This window comes from Lissotriton vulgaris, chromosome 11, assembly GCF_964263255.1.
Source record: "Lissotriton vulgaris chromosome 11, aLisVul1.2, whole genome shotgun sequence".
In the NCBI taxonomy this organism is placed as follows: domain Eukaryota; kingdom Metazoa; phylum Chordata; class Amphibia; order Caudata; family Salamandridae; genus Lissotriton; species Lissotriton vulgaris.
Window position 1 is genome coordinate 379,439,054 of NC_141699.1, and position 19,693 is coordinate 379,458,746.

The 19,693-nt window shown below is 46.4% G+C and overlaps 1 protein-coding gene across 1 annotated transcript in view; it reads left to right on the top strand.

Moving 5' to 3' along the window:
- Positions 1-19,693, top strand: part of VAMP8 (vesicle associated membrane protein 8) — a 166,059-nt gene that overhangs the window by 110,869 nt on the left and 35,497 nt on the right. The window contains exon 2 of the mRNA XM_086943368.1: positions 14,747-14,917. Coding sequence (XP_086799494.1) covers positions 14,747-14,917 — 171 coding nt within the window. The remainder of the gene's footprint in view (positions 1-14,746; positions 14,918-19,693) is intronic.

Sequence of the window (19,693 nt, forward strand, 5' to 3'; positions counted from 1 at the left end):
GAAGGAGTGTGGCGCCTGTTGCGGGGCTCCTCTGACCTGAGGGAGCCCCGATTTACATGAGGAGACGCGCCGCGAGGAGCCCCGCCAGAAGAGCGCAGTTGGTGAGTGGGGCCCAGGGCTGAAGTGAAGTCCGTGCGTGCCTGTGTGTATGCTTGTGGGGGAGGGGAGGGAAGGGGGGGGGGGGGGAGTGTGTGGGAGCGCGCGTGTGTGTGTGCGTGTGTGCGCGAGGGAATGTGTGTGCGCATGCGTGACTGTGTGTGATTGAGAGAGAATGCGAGGTAGGGGATAGTGTGCCTGTATGTGTGCCGTATGCCTGCGTGTGCATGCGCGCGCCTGTGTGTGTGTGTGTGTGTGTGTGTGTGTGTGTGCGTGCGTGCATGCAGAGGGGTGGGGGCTGCCTGTGTCTGTGTGTGAGCAAGGGCTTTGCACCGCGCATGCGCAGCTATCAGACGCTCGCTCCCGAGGTGAAATCTGACCTCGTCAAAGCGCGCGTCTGGTAGCTGTCCACATTCCTAAATACGGGCCACAATAGGTCTGAAGCAGACACCTTCAATGCTCACGCATTGAGGGTAGGTCTGCTCGACCTAAAAACGGGAAGAGGGGGTCAGTTGCTCGAACTTCCTGTGTTTTTAATTTTGTGGTAGAGAAATATTAGTAAAAACATTAGCTTACGGACACACAGTATTTAGATCTGACAGTTTAACAAACGGAACATACATTTCAACATCAGAGACATAATCTGACCCAAACTAGAAGCCCACAACTAGGAGACTGTACAAGGGAAGGGATCCATTCTAGAAGTGTACCACCCTCGGTCAGAGAGGGTTCATCTTCCTATGTGCACACATAAATATAAAGTAATTCGGTTTTCTGGTTGCTGAGTGTGCTGGGGAAAGTTGAAGTTCTTTCCATATCTGGACTGGCAAGAATTGGTGGTGGGGATACCTTCTGTAGATGAGGGCATATAGCGGGGACAAGGGCAGTTTTTGATTCGTTTGAGACTATAATCCTCCAAGTCTGGTATAGCTGAGGAACTGTATTTTGTACAGAAATGCTTCAAAGATTTCGGAGTTCAACTCGACCAGGCTACAAATATTATGTTATTCTTGGGTTCAGATTTCCGTAGGGTTCACTCCATATTGTTAGAACTGGGAGGAGTGAGGGAGGGAGGCAAATTTCCTTCTGGCTGTACTTGTGCATTCTTTGAGTCTTGGGGCCAGGTCGGTGGGAGGAGCTACAAGGCAGGTAGGGCATTGGTTACAAGTAAAGAGGCGTCTTCTCCTTTGTTACGAAATTGCTGATACAGACTGCCATCCTCTTGATGCCCTGGTGGCTGCATTGTAGGTGCCCTACACTCTGGTTGGGGTTCCATTTTGGTGCCATCTTATCACACTTGAGTAGTCTACTGCAGGGGAGCAGTAAGAACAATGTCTAGTATTCCCAGTTGTTTCAAGGATGTTGAGGTCACTAGTAGAAATACTCATGGGGAGCGCCAACAATTTGAAAAGGGTAGTATGGCTCAACTGTTGGCACAGGGCGCAGACTTTTGTCCCCGAGTGGTGAATGAGCTGAAAGTTAACAATCGATGAGCAGGAGACTCTTGCATACCATGGAAAGCATACATATAGGGCATGAAAAGGCATCGAAGCACCCCAACAGCATGGACAGGAACTTTCGTCTGAGCTTGAGGAAATACTTTCAGGGCAGTCTTCCCATTCCTTTATCAATGGAAGTATTCCCACCCCTCCCCCCCAATAACCACCAATCATGCAGTAGATTCCTCAAGTCTGAAAGAAGTCACATTAGGAGCTGTTTTTGACAGCCCTTCTAATAATACTGATGCAGGAATCTGTTCAAGAGCCTGGCACCTACCAGGGCAGATCACTCTTCTCTGATTTTGAACACAAGTTTCAAAACCGAGTGACAGACCTTCCCTCCGATGACTGGAACCGTTCCTCTATTGATGAGCTGCTGCAGTCGCACACTGCTGGAACTGGAACCACAAAGTCTCTACATGGGTTCGAAATTTCCCCCAACTGATCACATGGATCCTTATGATCGAGCTATGTAAGGTAAGGTATAGTATTCAAATGAAACACTTATTGGAGCCCTCCTTTTTCTATGTCAATAGATACATCTTTCTCTATAGACCCCCCCCAAAATGATTTGCCACACCAGTGATCTGGAGTGATTTTAATGTGCAGAGACTTTTTCAGTGCATGACTCAGTGGTATTGAGTCAACAAAGAACTCCAGGGATATTTATCATATCATTAGGAAGTACATCTTGTACATTGCTCTTTGAATTTCTCGCCAGGATCTAAGGAGGCATTTTTAAAAAATAAGGTTTATTGAAATTTTTATGAAGCAATGAAACATAAAACAAAAAAATGCAGTGCATCACAATCATATGGCCAATGAAGAGCCATACATCATTGGATCCATCCATAAGGCATATTTCAAATATAAAAAAACCATGGGCACTAAGTAATCTGAAACAGTACATTTAGAAAATTATTAGATTCAAGCTCAGCTTTCCTTAAGTCTCCCTCTGGCATACTACCCTCCTCACCCATCCCTCAAAATGATCTCCTTAGGTACCAGATTTTTCCCACTTTCTTGGACCACCTCTCCCTGTGTAGATCGTTTTTTCCTGCCAGCATGTACCAGTCCATGTCCTTTTCCCAACCAGCCATTGTTGGGGAACTTCGCTCACCCCACATATTTGGTATGCTGCGTTTGGCCACTGCCAGACCTAATGACAGTCATATCGTATTCTGTCTGGGGGGTGGGGGGGGAGGGTCATATGAGGGTCCCAGATGTGTAAAATGCAGGTTTTTACTCTGTCAGGGACCTCTATGCATAGGACCTCTGTTACCGGTCCCTGTAGTGTTAACCATTACAGCCTTAGTGCAGGACCGGCCCAGAGCTTATTTAAGAATGTGCCTTGTTCATCACATCCCCGGATGCCTGAAGCCTTCGTGTGCGATCATTGTGTATCTGCATCTCAATAGGGCTATACAGGAGTTACCCAGGCGGTGAGTATCCTATAGTAGTAAGATGTCAGGGTTATGGCGCATAAGAAATTAAAGTACCATCTCCCGTTTGATCTTGTCCACCAACCCATTTACATTCCACGACAGGACTTTGAGTCTGGTGTAAGGGTTATATGCCATGGCGGGTTCCTGCATGTTGATCCCTGGTATGTGTCTCGTGGAGTGGGTCCCTGCCCACCGTGGCGTGTCTGTTTTCAAGTTGTCACTGCCCTGTAACTTGAAATTGAACTCCTAATTATCATCAAATCTCCCCTCCCTGCCAACCTGCATGGTTAGTTCCAAACTATCCACACATTCTCCACTAGCAAGGCACCTGTCTCCCTTGTCAACATTTTAGATAACATGGAACTGGGGGTAAGCTTTGGCAATCAAGCCCCAGAGCCTTTGTCCCATCAATGCGGATTTATTCTCAGTCTTCCTTCTCTGGGCACAATGTTGTAGTATAGCATAACATCTCTGAGTTATAACCTTATCTAGACAGCTGAGTTTTGATCATGGCAGTAGACCTGGAAGAAAAAGGGGAGGATCAGGTTTCAGTAGGATGTGATGGCTGTCCGGAATGTTTGTCCAGTTTTTGTGTGACTTCACCATTAGTTGTCGCAGGCTTATCCTTGTCTGTTTCACTGCCTCCATAGCTGGCGGGGGCCACTCATCTCCGGGAACTAAGCACCAGCCATTCCAAAGCCTTTTCAGGGGATTCAAAATCCCATGTTTTTCCCTCACCAAGCACTCGTAGTTTGGCCGGGAAAAGCATCATGCATTTTAGCTCCTTTTTTGCGGAGTCCCTTTTTTACTTCAGTAAAGCTTCGCCTCTGCTGCTTGACTTTGAGGATGAAGTCTGAATATAAACTGACTGAGGTGTTCTCAAACTTTAAGTCTGGTTTGTGTCACGCTGCCTGGAGTACGGCGCCTCAGTCTCTGTGGTTGAATATTCTTGGTATGATTGGCCTAGGGGTGCTCATGGGCACTATGTGAGCCTGTTCCACAGAGCAGAACTTTGAGAGCCCTTTAGGCTGGAGAACATTGAGGATAACATTTTCTGCAAAGAAGTCCGTACTCTGTCCCTCTGAGCGTTCGGGCACCCCTACCAGGCGGAGATTGTTTGTCTAGACTATCCTTCTATATCCTCCAACTTTGCTTACATAGAGGTGTTTTCTTTCTGCAGGCATTCATTTGTTTTCTGAGCGTGGCAGTGGTGTGCAAGATGTCTGCCATCTGTTTTTCTGCATCTTGGAAGCAGTTATAAGTTTTGTTGATGTAAGCCCGCAACAATGACATCTCCACCACGTAGTCAATTTTGGGATCTGAGGTGCCTGACACACCTTGGGGGGTGGCCATAATCTCTCTGAGGATAGGTTCTGGCTTATCTTCACTCAGGCCTGGTTGCCCGATAAGGATTATAGATTTGTCCTCTCATTGCGTGCCTGTGGGTACCCTGTATTTGACCATTTTATTCTGTTGCATGGTTTTGTTTTCCTTTCTCACCACTGTGATGAAATGCTGCCACGGTGTGCTCCCCATCATCCTCCTGGTGTCTCTTCCAATGCAATGGGTGACAAACCTCCACTCACCATTGCCTGCCAGGAGAAGGTCGAAGGGGGACACTAACTAACACCTTCAAAAGGTTTAGACCCCAATCCATCAGCCTTTCAGCGTGTGCGTCTCTGCCTTATCGAAAGGTGCCATTTCTTGAACTTCTGGAAAAGATAGAGATGACTACTGTTTTGGTGCAATTAAAACAAGCCCAACTTATCAGGGAGACATAGCATCCACTTCTGCTATTGCTGTCCTATTCCTGAAACGAAACGCGACTGGTCAAACTTGCCTGATATAAACCTGTTTATCCCTAGAGAAGTTAAAGTGCTCACGTCTTTCTGGTTCCTTGACCTGAGGAGGGTTTCCAGTTATGAACGGGAGGCAACATAACTGCATACCCATGTGCCAACATGTGCTCAGTCTTGAGCTGCAGATCCACTTTTGATTTAAACCGCTTTAAGCAGCAGTTTCTGGTTCGGTCATTAGGTGGTGGAAACCTGGGAGGTCTAGGATTACACTCACCACAGAGAAAACCTTATCTATTTTTTCTCTTGGAAGGTAGTGAACTCGAACTACCAAATATTTGATCATTGAAATAGTTGACATCTATGCTTCCATTCAATCTAGGACATTTGTCTTAACCTGTGGTCTGAGGACCCTGAAGCTCTGCAATGCCTACTCTGTTCGTGAGTTTCAAAAATGAAATAATACCACATTATTTATATGACAATGACAACAATCTAGGTAAATGTGAAGGAATTTGAAACTGGAGCCTAAAAATTCAGTAGCCTTAGCTTGATCTGTAGGAGAAGCACAGCTACAGCAAACAGTAGTATGGACTGTTGGTGACCTCATTGGAAGCACTCATGCACTGCTGAAAAGAGAGCATGCATTGTGAATGAAAAGACAAATTGATATGCTAGATGTGCCAGAGTCTCGTATATTTGTGTCTTTTAGAAAAAATTGCCAATGTTGAAAATCTCCTTCCCTTTACAATTTTGATTTTTGTATACATTTTTGTTTGTGAATTAGACATTATTTCATAATCGGTGTATTAGTTTGATGTATTATTGTTTCAATAGTTTTATGTATTTTTTTTTGGAGGGTGAAAATATAGAATGTGCTTATGTAGGTGTCCCTGGATCCCAGTAGTTATTCAGTGGCTGTCCACAAGTGTCAAAAGGTTAAAAACCACTGGTGTAGGAGTATGTGGAAAGAGACAGCACATCCTTCTAAACTGTAGGTCCGCCGCAAGACATGCTGCAGAGATTGCTGAACTCATACTCTCAAATGAACCAGACCTTCTAATCTTGACCGAAACATGGCTAAATAAATCATCCACACCCATCCTAGACATACCAGTACTCCCAAACGCTCACGTCACAAGACCTAGATAGAACTGATAGGTCAGGCGGTGGTATCCATTGCGTACATCGAAGCAACCTCTCGGTGAACCCCGGTATCTTCCTCCTATGAATATCTGTGTTTAGAAATCACTAGTAATAAGAAACCAATTTGTTCACTGCACGCATTCTACCACCCACCTGGGGATAACCTCACCTTCATCGAACAGCTCATGGATATCCCAGCTATTAATGTTGTACAACAAATGACTCAAATATTCCTTGGAGACTTCAACCTTCCCTGAGATGACCCTGATAACCCAGGGGTCAATATTAACCTTTCCCAAATCTGTGACGGCCCCACACATGATAAAGGCTCAACCCTCGATCTAGTAATTTCCAAATGTGACTCCACCTCGCTTCAATCGATCCTCCCATGCGACTGGTCTGACCACCACATCATCGCATTCCATGTCAATGAATCAGTTAAACTTTCTGCCTAACCCACGGGAATCAAAATTTGGAAGAGGAACCTAAAAAATCTTGGTCCCGACTTACTCGCATCCTTTAGTCCTAACCTCTTTCTTCCACCGGAAGTTGTATCAGATGTACAAGGTCTAACTAACTATTACTTTGACTACATGAACATGGTATTAGACAAACTAGCTCCCTTACAATTGAAAAGAGCCACCACAAAAGATTCAAAGCCGTGGTATGATGGTAGGTTAAACGAAGACAGACTATCATTAAGAGGAATTGAACGACAATGGAGATCTGCAACATCTTCTGACCATCTCAGGCTTCTAAGAATCGGGAGAAATTCCTATTATAGACAGATTAGCCAATCAAAAGCAGATTTTTTCAGTAAGCAATTAGACCAAACCAAGAACCATCCCAAAATGCTATTCATACTAATCAGATGTCAATATAAGGGAGTCTCCCACCTGCCCCAAGTTAACCCAGATACACTTGGTCCTCCTTCAACACTTGCAGCGAAGAAACTATTTTAAAAACGCCCACAGCCCTGAATCCATCCAGCCACTTCACAGACCCTCTTCCCGCAAACTGCTTAAAAGACTTCATTCCAATGCTATTGCCTCGAAGGACCAAGATTATAAACACATCTCTCCTGCAAGGAACCATCTTAGAAATCCTTAAAGCAGGTCAGGTATCCCCCATCCTAAAGATTCCATCGGTGGACCCGTCAGACCTGAATAACTACTGCCCAATATCCAACATCCCCACTTTGGCCAATCTATTAGAAAATTGTATTCGTACGCAGTTATGCAAGCACATAGACCAATTCAACCTGCTCTACCGATATTAATCAGGTTTCCGAGCTGGGCACAGCACAAAAGCAGCCAGGACCCTCCTTATAGATCCTGGACTGAAACAAAGCCTGTCTTCTAATTTTGCTTGACCTATCCTCGGCCTTCGACACAGTCAAACACGACAACCTACTAGATCTCCTGAAATACAGAATGGGATTATTTGGATCTGATCTAAACTGGTTCACCTCCTTCCTTCAAAATACAACTCAAAGATTCAAGATCAATCAATCCTTGTCCACAGCCACCCCAGTCACATTAGGAGTACCACAGGGATCATCCCTCTTACCCATGCTTTTCAACCTTTTCATGGAACCACTCACGGAAGTTCTCAGCTCCTCGAAGGTCCATTATCACAATTACGCAGATGAGACTCAACTCTACATAAAGATCCACTCCTTTGAGGATATCAAATCTCTTAATGCAACGCTCCAAAAAACACAGACCTGGTTGGACAAAAAGCATTTGAAACTTAACACCCTCCAAACCGAATTCCTTTTAATTGCTCCCCCCAGCCAATCGACATTCATCCTCGAGTGGATGAACCACCTAACAGCTCTCAACTGTCAACCCCTCATCGATTCAGCAAGATAGTTGGGAGTAACCCTAGACAGTAAGCTAAATATGCAAAAACACATCAACGCCTCTACAAAAGGAGCACATTTTCAGTTGAACACCTTGAGAAGAATGAAACCCTTCCTGTCCGCAAAAGACTTCAAACAAGTAGTTCAAGCTCTAGTAATCCCTAGAGTGGAATATGGGAGTGTCACTCTCTGCGGCCTGACTAGATTGACGACGGCCCCTCTTAAGAGACTCAATCAATGCAGCGGCTAAACTCCTCACTGGCTCCTAAAGAAATTATCACATCTCTCCTGACCTTCATGCACTTAACTGGCTACCTTTCAAGGCCAGAATTAATTTGAAAATCAACTGTGACTTACAAGGCATTACATCACAAAATCCTGAGTTACCTAGCGGAGAAATTGGTGCTCTCTGGCGGTAACAGATCCGCCAGGAGCTCCAATAACCTTCTACTGAAACCATAATGATTTGCTAAGAAGAAAACATACATCCGGACCTTCTCTGGTATGGCTCCTAGGACTTTGGAATGCCTTGCCCCCAGAAACAAGACAGAACCCTTCCACTGCATTTAAAAAAAAAAGAAAGGAAATCAATCCCCATGGCCAAATTCACTTGAACTATTTATATATCCTGTATATCTTTTTTCTGAGTCTGTATTAGTTACTATTTTTGTATTCGTCTAAACTATATTTTTCAATATATTTTTCTATCACTTACATTTGCCCTGTAAAGCGCTGCGATACCTGTAAGAGTCTTGTTCGCACTATACAAAACCTTCAAAATAAATAAGTAAAATCTTTGCGGTCTTTCCATATCCCCATGCAGAGTTATCTTTTATGTGCGGGCACATTTTTTTCACTTTTTTCTTTAAATTTGTTTATATTGCCTTTTCATTTTAAGTAGACCGCAATATGTAACCCAACAACTTTATGGAGAGGCTCCCTACAAAGCAGAGCATTATTAAGTTGTCTTTGAGTCTCACTTTTAACAGTTTGTGGGGGTTCATTGAGTGCATAAGTGGCTGCAAAGTAATTATCCCCAGGCAAGGAAGTTGAAAAGGGATATTTGGGATAAGCGGACGAAGGGTGGGGGAAAGAGGGAGGAGAGGTGGGGCCCGCCAGATTCCATCCGAGGCGTATCATATCCTCATGTGGTGTTATTTTTAATGGCAAGGACAGTCCTTCCCATGTTGTGTGATTGGCATCAATATACACACACACACCCAGGATTGAAGTTTTGGGAGCAAAGTCTATGGGTACTGGGTTTGCACCGGGGTCTCCTCTGTTGGAACTCTGTGGGGCTGCGTTTGGGATCGCGCAAGGCCTGGTGCTCACATCTGTGCTTGTGGAGTGTCAGAAGAATGTGAAGTAAGCATCCCAACTTTTTGTGCGTTTGTGTTTTTCAAAGGCATTTTCAATTCTCTCTACAAGGGGCTCTAGTTCTATTTGTGTCCAATATTTCACTAAGCCTTTCCATCGTGGGATGCTTGGTCCTCGGGACGATTTCCTGTTGGCGGCCATGGTCCTTTTGCTAGGGTGATGACCAGATTAATTAATTCGTTTTCCGTCTTTCGCTTCTTAGGGTGAGGGTATTTTCCCAATAGGCGGCACCTCATGTTTAGTAAATTATTAGTAAGACCTGTGGTTTCCTCATTGTGAGGTGTTACTACTGCCCAGACAGCTTTCACTATGTGGCAAGACTAGACCATGTGGATAAGCCTGCATAGTCTGTGCTGCATGCTGAATCGGGCATGGTGAATTATGCCTAATCTCTTCGGAGTGAGATAAGCTTTATGTAACAACTGGAATTGTTGAAGGCAGGTTATCGAATTTCTAAAACCTTGAGTGGGGTATTCTCATGCAGAGGCCCACTCCTTGTTAATGATTTCTTATCCTATATCCCGGGACCACTTATCTCTTCGTAACTGGAGGGCCTCATACAGTCCACTATGCAGGAGGGTAACAGCTTTCCACCCATTTCCCAATGTGAGCAGTTTAGTCAGTGTGGCACTATTAGAAGGTTCGGAGAGCCAAGTATAAGGTGTACTGTGGCCACTGATTTACCGTAGCTAGATAACCATTATTGTATACGTCACCTGAGGTTACTATTCCAAAATGTTCCCAGTTTGCGGTCCTGGATGATGGATTTTACAGCAGAGTTTGCAGCGGAATGCTTGGTGAGTATCTCTGGAATGGCAGCCTGAGCGACTGCTGTATAGCTGCTATAAAGACCAACAGGCCCTTCTGCTTACTATATGCTTGTTTGCAGAGAAGCCTGAGTAAATCTTTGGAGTGTTTGTTCAGCCCTGCTCACTTAGTCTCCTCCAGTGGCACAGTCGCCATGCATTGGGCAGCCAACTGCAGTTGGGCGGCCATGCGATAATAGGCAAACTTAGCAACCCCCCAATCCCCATGGGGATGCAGGGAGCTGCAGGGTCAACAGTGCAACTCTCCTCCAATTGATCCAGATCATACAGGTCACTAAGGACTTAAGTTCCCGAAAATGTTTAGGGGATATTTTATGGGGATGGGTAGCATACTATCAAAGCAGTCTGAGGAGGACCACTATCATGCTAACGCCAATTCTGCCCATCACTCTTAACGGTAATTTCTTTCACAAATTCACACAGCCCCAGAGTGACAACGTAGCCTTCCCAATATTAGTCTCAATAGCATCCTGTGGATCGTGAAGAACTTGAACACCCAGATATTTTAGATGAGGAGAGCTCCCATCAGCGTTGTCCAACTGAATATTCTGGGGGATCGCCCTGTCGTCCAGCTCGATGGGAAAATCACAAGACTTCATCCAATTGTCGTGCAGCCAGTAGAGGCACCCAAACTCATTTAGGAGTTCTAATGAATTGGGTGAGCCCTGGGTTAAATTTCCCAGATAGATTAGGACGCTGTCTGCTTATAATGAGATGGTGTGGAGTGTCCCAACCCTGCCACAATTCGCAAGGTATTGCTTCCTGCTTGAAATCTGAAAGCTAATGGGTCAATTCCCAGGTAAATTTAGAGGAGAGAAGGGACATTCCGGACATGCCCCCCTCCTCTGTATGTATATCAATTTGTTCGGCGGATACCGACCCAGTCTTGACCTGAGCAATGGGGTCTGTGTATAGGATCTGAGTCCATCTAATAATCAAGTCTGGGAGATTCATCCATCTCAGCACTGTAAAAAGATCCCAATTGAGGGTGTCTAAAGCTTTGTACAAGTCAATGGACAATAGAATCGGGATGGTGGATTAATCCAGTTTGGAGTGAGAATGTGGAAGAGGCAGTTGATGTTGGGGAATGTGCTTCATCCAGGAGCTAAGCCACTCTGTTCCGGATAGACATACCTCTAGTATACAGTTGGCGATGGCTTTACTGATTATTTTATAATAAACGTTTAAAATAAGAGTGAAACCCCGCCCCTTCCCAACACATCACTGATCACTACTGTTTTTAACCAGGGGTATACCTCCGGGTGGAGGATGCATAATTCACTAAACCTATGATGATGCAATCACGTGCACAATAGGCGGAGAACCAAGATATACCGCCCTTTCTATCAAATATGTGAATGAGGGTTTTTTATTTGGGACACGTCAATACGATAACTGTATACCCAGGTTATTCAGGAAAAGTGATCCTTTCCCCACTAGATTTTTTGAAGACTAAGACTAAGGAAGCTGAGTGGATCACGTCTTCCTTCCCCCTCCAAATTTGATTTTGAGAGGTTGATAGTCCCCAGGTTCGCCTGTTTCCTGGTTAGGCTTGGAAAGTGGAACCAGTATGGCTTCTCTCAGGGAGGCTGGTAATCTACCTAGTTTGTACGCTTCAGTATAAACGTTCAGAAACTTGGGGACCAAGTGTGCTGAGTACACCTAGCAAAATGCAGCAGGCAGCCCATCTGTGCCTGGGTTTTTCCCCATATGTAGGAATGTTATGGTCACCTCTGTCTAGCGAGGTGATAGGGCTACCTACCTTTGTGCCCTGCTCAGCCGCCATGGTTGTCAGCCCGGTTGTGCCTAGATACTTCTCAACTGCATCTGATGGTTGGGTTGAGGAGTCTAGTGTAGAGATTTTCATAATAGTCATGGAAAGCGCTATTAATCCCCAGCTGAGTGACAATCGGGCAGGCATCAATGCTTCTAGTTGGTTATTAGGGTCCCCTCTGTTCGGAACGAATAAGAGCCTTCCAGACCTGTCCCTTCCAAATGACATGTGGTCAAGAAAGCTTTGTAATAGTGGCATTTCAACTGATTGGAGAACTCAGCATGTTGCGAGGGCAAGTGTGTACAGTGTACGCTATCGCTTTTGTTTGGTCTAATAGCTGCAATTGAGCCTCTGTTGCTTTCAGCTCAGCCCCAGGGTTGATCTGATAACTAATGTGGATTGAATTCATGCTCCATGTATAACTGTTTTGAAAGCATGTGATAGGTATCTCTGTTTAACCCTATTTTGTCCTTAAAATAGTAGACTGTGTGAGTATTGATTGTACCCAGAAAGCTTGGTCCTCCAATGCAGAAGACTGGAGTTTCTAAGTGGGGATTGAGGACCATCTGCATCCCCATGTTGCCTGATTTAGTAAGGAATTGCGGTCAGAATATGTCAGTCCCAGATATACAATGCCAGATAACTGGTGCAGCAGTAAGTCATTGAGGTGCACAGGTAAATTTTGACCGGGGAGATATAAGGAGCATTCAACTAGGACTGGATTTCTGTGGTGCAAAGTGTCTTGATAGGACCCAATGTTCTTGCAAAGCACTAAGGGCTCTGGCCGTGATGTTGGGAAGGGAGCCCGAAATCTGAGTCGGATGGGACTTGTCAATATTGGTGTTGGTGTCTTCTACACCATTATAATACCCACCCGAGACCAGTAGGGAGCTGGCATATTGGGCTAGTTCAGTCAACAAAGAGTCATAATAATCCCCTTGTCCTACGTTGGGGGCATAAATGAGGTCTATGAGGACTTCCACCCTGTCTAGAATGCCTAATAGGAAGACAAACAGCCCGTCGGGGTGGGTCTATGGAGTGGGTGGTGAGTTGGAATAGGACACCTGGTTTGATCCAGATCAACAGACCGCGGGCGAAGGCAGAGGATGTGGTGCTAATCATTTGGCCTTCTCACTGATGGCGAGATCTTGGGAGTTCCCCAAAGGAAACATATGCCCCCCTGCAATAAATCGATGTCAGTGGCCCTCTGCCGTAAATAGGTGTAAATGTTATGCTGCTTGGGTAAACTATTGAGGCTTTTAACGTTCCATGTCACCACTGAACAGTGGTATAGCAGTTCTATTAGGGGGTTAGTGTTGTGCACTGTTATGTAGTAGTTAAGAGTAGGTAGAAGGACCAACCTCACAATTTGTGCTCCCCAGGTGTAACATCCGCTCATTGATCCCAGGATCCCCCATAAGCCGGTCTGAAACATAGGACAAGTAAAACACCCAAACAGAACACCCATAACTAGGCTACGGTTAATAAACCTGCTGGCCAAAAATTTCAAGTCTATTAGGTTAACTATTATGGTTTATCTCAATGTGGTGGTTATGGGGTTCGGTAAGCCAACTGAGATAGCTATTGGAACAACATCGCTTCGAGACCTTTGCAGTATGTACCCTGTTTTCAGGGTTGGCAGGGAAAAGTATTGAGCTGGATGATCTTTCTTGGGTGGCTGCTGCGCATAAGGACTCTCTCTGCGCTGCCTATGGGGCTAGGGAAGATATTGGGCAGTACAACATGCCCCATGTGGTCTGCCCTTCGAGGTGTCAATGGGGGAAAGTCTGTTTCTGATTTAACGGTACTGGTGGAGTCTTGTTCTGATCCACTGGAGTCTCTTCCAGGTGTGTTTTGGGGGTTTGTTCTCCAGGTGGTTAAGCATTTAACTCTGGAGGCCAACCAGCTGGTTCTTTCCCCTTGAGCTTGTTATGTCGATGAAGGTCTGAATTCGGTGCCAGAAACACCTGTGCCTGCTGTTGAAAGCTAACCTCCGAAAGGATGGCAATCAAGATTAAAAAGGAGAAATGGAGATTAACTAATAGTGTCTCAAACAATTTGTTAAGTAAGGCCATATGTACTTGTGTCCCCTTGTTTCATAAACACTTCCTAAAGTTTGTAAACTTGGCATTAGTGTATTTTACCTCTAAAACGTGAATATGCTTTTTTTTTGTTGAAGGTACGAAGTCGCATAGTGGAATAAAAAAAAAAAAACAACTACATGTGATGACCTTACAAGGTGGACCCTGTCCTGTGCAGTTATTAAAGAAAGACTTACAGCCAGATTCATGAAGCCGAAATCGGCTCGCCAAGGGCCAGATTCTGAGAATCTGGCCCTTTGCTAGCGCTATTTTTGCATTTGGGATTCATCATCCCAAATGCAAAAATCGCAATTCTAAAAATCGCAAAATTTGGACACCCTGGCACCCTTGAAATCGCAAATAAGGAATGACTCCCCATTCATTCCTATGGGCCTTTAGGCCCATAGGAATGAATGGGACAGCCATTCCTTATTAGCAATTAGCGAATCGCAAATAAGGAAGCTGTAGAAATCGCAAAATATATTGCGATTTCTACATGCATCCCGTTTTGCGAGTCTTTAATAGCGATTCCTTAAAAATCTCTATTAAGGACTTGCAAAGCAGGACTTTGATGAATCTGGGGGTTAGATTGTAGAATAATGGCATCTCACTTAACATCAAACTCACCATGAGGGCTTTTTAAGAATGATTTTTAATATGTTTAAATCTAGGAAGCACACAGTAAATGCACAGAGGCCCAGCAGATGCCCCCCAAAATGCCCTGGGCAGAACTTCTATATGCAAGCACACATATGTTAATGCTATACCTCATTCATTACTTGCTGATACAGGGAATATATTTATTTCTTCAATCATTAATTATTTTTCTCTTTGGCTTTAGAATCAAGATGATGGTGCTGGTCCCAGTGCTGTGGGAAATGACCGTGTCCGAAACCTGCAGAGCGAGGTGGAAGGGGTGAAAAACATCATGTCTCAAAATGTGGATAGGATCTTGGCCCGCGGGGAGAATCTCGACAACCTCAGGAACAAGACTGAAGACCTGGAAGCAAGTGTGAGTACTTAAATTAACTTTTCATTCAGGTCTGGGGTGGGAGCGAGTGGGTAAGTTTACAATATGACTATATCAGCAGTACCTCCATTTTCCATGCCTTTGCCTTCATTTAACTATCCAATTAATTCCCAGAGTCACAGCTATTTTCACCTATACTGAACCACTCCTTTTGTGTGACGGAGTGAGGGGCAAATGTGCTTGTATCTTGAATACCTCTGTGAAATCTCTGTATGGGTTTTCTCTGTAAATGCAGGGGTGATCGCTGTGTTCCCCCCCCCCCCCCCCCCCCCCCCAAAGATCAATTTCTCCCCACTCATTTTCCCATCTACCCATTAAGTAAATTAAAACATTGGAATGTTGAGTGCTCTATTGAACACAGTGGAGTGCTACGGACTTCTAACGGCTGGTAGAAACCCGGAGCATCAACATTCCAGTGGTTGTTCACAGCAATAGCTGTGAACCAAGTCCTTGTGGAGCCTGAGAGGATTTCAACCTCCTCTGGCTCTATGAGGACTTTGTTTTACAAATTGGAACATTCTTCTCTCTAGAGACATAATGTTCTAATAGCCTTAGAGCCCTCTGTATTTAGCTCTGCCGGCCATTAAAGGCCCACTCCCTTGTTAAAGGCCCTCACCTATAGCTTGGGCCTTTAACTCTGGAGTGGGCCTTTAATGGCCGACAGAGCCTGCTACGGCTAGCTCTAATGCTTGAATTAGAACATGGGAATGTTGTGAGCTCCATTGAAGACAATTGAGTAGCTCCAGGCTTATAATTGCTGGTATTAGCCCGGTGCTCCAACATTCCAATTTGTCTTCATGTTTGTCCCTTTATCATAGAACATTCTACCCTCAGTGGGTGGAATGTTCTAGTAGCCTTACAGTCCTTCTGCCTCTGGCTGGACAGGTTGCTAAAGTTCCTCTCCCTCGTCATATGTGCCGCAAGCCAGGGGTCCGAGGCAGAGGGCTATAAGTCTATAGGAAAGCACTCCGACTGGATTTGTGTATGGGTAGGCTCATGTGTGTGTTTATCTCAGTCTAATGTACACATAACATTGCCCACCCATGCTCGTTCCTCCCAAAAAAGTACTAAGCACACAAGCACTATGGATTTGAATGTGCTTCTCAGACCTGGTGGCCAAAAGAAACTGAACAAAAATAAACTCCTATTTCGCTCACATATGCTTAAAGATACACACATGTATTGCTGTTGTGAAAGTTGTCTTTTGCCTGGTTTTTAGGTCTCGCCTGTCGATGCGCATGCGCATCGAGCAAGCGAGAGTATTGGGACTTATCCACTCTTTACCCAACTTGCAAGGAATCGTGGCGATTCCTTGCAGTGCCCGTGACTTTTAAGCTCAATGCGCATGCGCATTGAGCTTAAAAGCGCGTGCACATGGCCCCAGCCGCCTGCCTTGCCTACTCTCCCGCCCCCTCACTTCTTGATTGCACGGCCGCTAGGCCGTGCCTCCCCTACTCCTCCTCCTACTCTCCTCCCCTCCCGTCTGTTCCCGCACTCCTCCCACACCCCCGCTCCGCCCCCTCACTCTCTCTGCCCGCCCGCTCTCCACTCCATCAGGCAGCCAGCTTCAGGAGAGCAATCTGGAGAGCAATCTGCGGGGTGCCGCCATTTTAGCAGCACGGGCTTTCCCGATCACTGGACACTTACAAATTGGGCAGCAGCATTGAAGGCTTTGCTGCCTTACAAAACCGGCTCAGCGTGGCTGTCGCAACGCAAGTTTCCGTGTCTCCTGGAAGGCATCAAGTGCAATACTCTATTCCTCGTGGAACAGATCCAGCAGGACAGACGAGTAAAATATTTCATCGCTCGCAGAACCTGCCCTGCTTTCATGGTCAATATAGTTCTGTGGGTTGGCAAGTCACTAAGAGACGTTATTTGTATGACGTATGCCACTCACAGGTATAAAAACGCTCTGGGCCCAGGTCGGCCTTGCATTCCGCCAGTGTAAGTTAAAGTGAGTTCCTGTGAGATGAATAAACCTAACTTTAGTTAGTTGTGCTCCAGGAAAAATTAAGTTCCCGCCGTGTCGCATTTCTCCTCCCCCCTCCCCTCTCTTCCCTCCGTCTTGTTTGTTATTTTACCCGCTCCGCCCCCTCCCCTTCCCGCCGTGTCGCATTTCTCCTCCCCCCTCCCCTCTCTTCCCTCCGTCTTGTTTGTTTATTTTACCCGCTCCGCCCCCTCCCCTGCCCGCCGTGTCGCATTTTTTTTTAAACCCCCACTTCCCCCCTTTTTGGTTTGGTGTGGGGAATTGTGGCTTGATCTTGTGGTAAAAAAAAAAAAGCTGTCACAAGCAATCAACATAGAAACAGAATACATACCACCAACGCAGCAAAAGACGTGGGTGTGCAAACGTCATTCAGCAGTATGAATTTTAGCTTCAATGGTTTTAAACAACAGCACAGAAAATTATAGCTTCGACGTGACTCAGTCATTTTAGTGCGTTCAACTGATGACTCCCACAGAGAGCAAAAGCTGGCTGTGATTGTTGATATATTTGAGAGATGCCCTTGTTACAGCTTATTTCTCATTTACTTGCTGGGTGTTTTAATTTCAACACTATTCCAAAATTACACACCAAGGTGACTCCTTATGGCTGGTTCTTCTGCGAAGCCATGAGTGACGCAGCAGAGAATATTCGCTCTGCTCTTTCACGCCCAATATGCGCACACTAATGGGCGCGGTGAGAAGCCCGAGGCGCTGTTTCTTACAGTGACTTATTCCTGATCTTTGGACTAAACTCCCACAAAACAAGGAACGCAAAAACGCCAGTCTCACCAACCATCCCTCCAGTAAGATACATAAACAGAGCACAAAGTTTGCGAACTTACTATTTTGGGGGGTGCTCCCGGGTGCTAATTTTGCTCAAAACTTGACAGAGGATAGGTGAATGCTCCCAAAACTTGAAGTTGCACCTTGTCGTGAATCACTCACCCTCAACCCTCACCCTCACTCACCCACCCTCAACCCCTCACCCTCACCCTCAACCCCTCACCCTCAACCCCTCACCCTCAACCCCTCACCCTCACTCGCCCTCACCCTCACTCACCCTCAACCCCTCACCCTCACTCACCCTCAACCCCTCACCCTCACTCACCTCAACCCCTCACCCTCAACCCCTCACCCTCAACCCCTCACCCTCAACCCCTCACCCTCAACCCCTCACCCTCAACCCCTCACCCTCACTCACCCTCACCCACCCTCACCCTCAACCCCTCAAACTCACCCTCACTCACCCTCACCCTCACTCACCCTCAACCCCTCACCCTCAACCCCTCACCCTCAACCCCTCACCCTCAACCCCTCACCCTCAACCCCTCACTCACCCTCACTCTCACTCATCCTCACTCACCCTCAACCCCTCACCCTCACTCACCCTCACTCACCCTCACCCTCACTCACCCTCAACCCCTCACCCTCACTCACCCTCAACCCCTCACCCTCAACCCCTCACTCACCCTCACTCTCACTCATCCTCACTCAACCACCCTCAACCTCACTCACCCTCAACCCCTCACCCTCACTTACTCACCCTCAACCCCTCACCCTCACTCACCCACCCTCAACCCCTCACCCTCACTCACCCTCACTCACTCACCCTCACTCACCCTCAACCCCTCCCCCTCGACCCCTCCCCCTCAACCCCTCACCCTAACCCTCACTCACACTCCCTCACCCTCAACCCCTCACTCACCCTCAACCCCTCACCCTCAACCCCTCACTCACCCTCAACCCCTCACCCTCACCCTCACTCACCCTCAACCCCTCACCCTCACTCACTCCCCCTCAACCCCTCACTCACCCTCACTCTCACTCACCCTCACTCAGCCTCAACTACTCCCCCTCACCCACCCAAAACCCCTCACCCTCACCCTCACTCACCCTCAACACCTCACTCACCCTCAACCCCTCACCCTCACTCACCCTCACTCACCCTCACTCACCCTCACTCACTCACCCTCACTCACTCACCCTCACTCACCCTCACTCACTCACCCTCACTCACTCACCCTCACTCACCCTCACTCACCCTCACTCACCCTCACTCACCCTCACTCACCCTCACTCACCCTCACTCACCCTCACTCACCCTCACTCACCCTCAACCCCTCACCCACCCTCACTCACCCTCACTCACCCTCACCCTCACCCACCCTCACCCTCACCCTCACTCACCCTCACCCTCACTCACCCTCACCCTCACACAGTGCAATAGTTCTCAGACCATTTCAGTTAGAGCTTTTAGAAATGTTTATGGCTTTTTTTATTTGTAATACTTTACCATTGGCTACAGGAAACCAAAATGCTAAACATTTACAAAAAAAAACCCATAAACAATTCTAAAAGCACTAACTCTAATGGTGCGAGACCTATTGCATTTCCAATGCTTGTTAAAAGATGCCCTACGCATAACATTCTGACCGGCTCTTTTTTTTTCTGTTGACTTGACAAATGGTGAGACCACTGAAGGTGTTGAATGCGATGTTCAATACCAGAGTGCCTCTCTGATCAAAGGAGGTACTCTCAACATTTTCCCTCAACCATTGTGAGGGATGAGTCACTACTTCCTCTGAGCAGATGACTGGTGGCAGTGGACTGTAGTTGAGACGTGCAGGCCTTTTCACCTGCACCCATGATGGATACTCTCCTGAAACAATTCAACCAGTCCTCTATCACTGGAAGCCAGTGTATGCGTCTGTCTGTCCCTGGTGTTCACCCTGGATATTGGATGTCGATTTGGACACCATGAGCATGACTGCA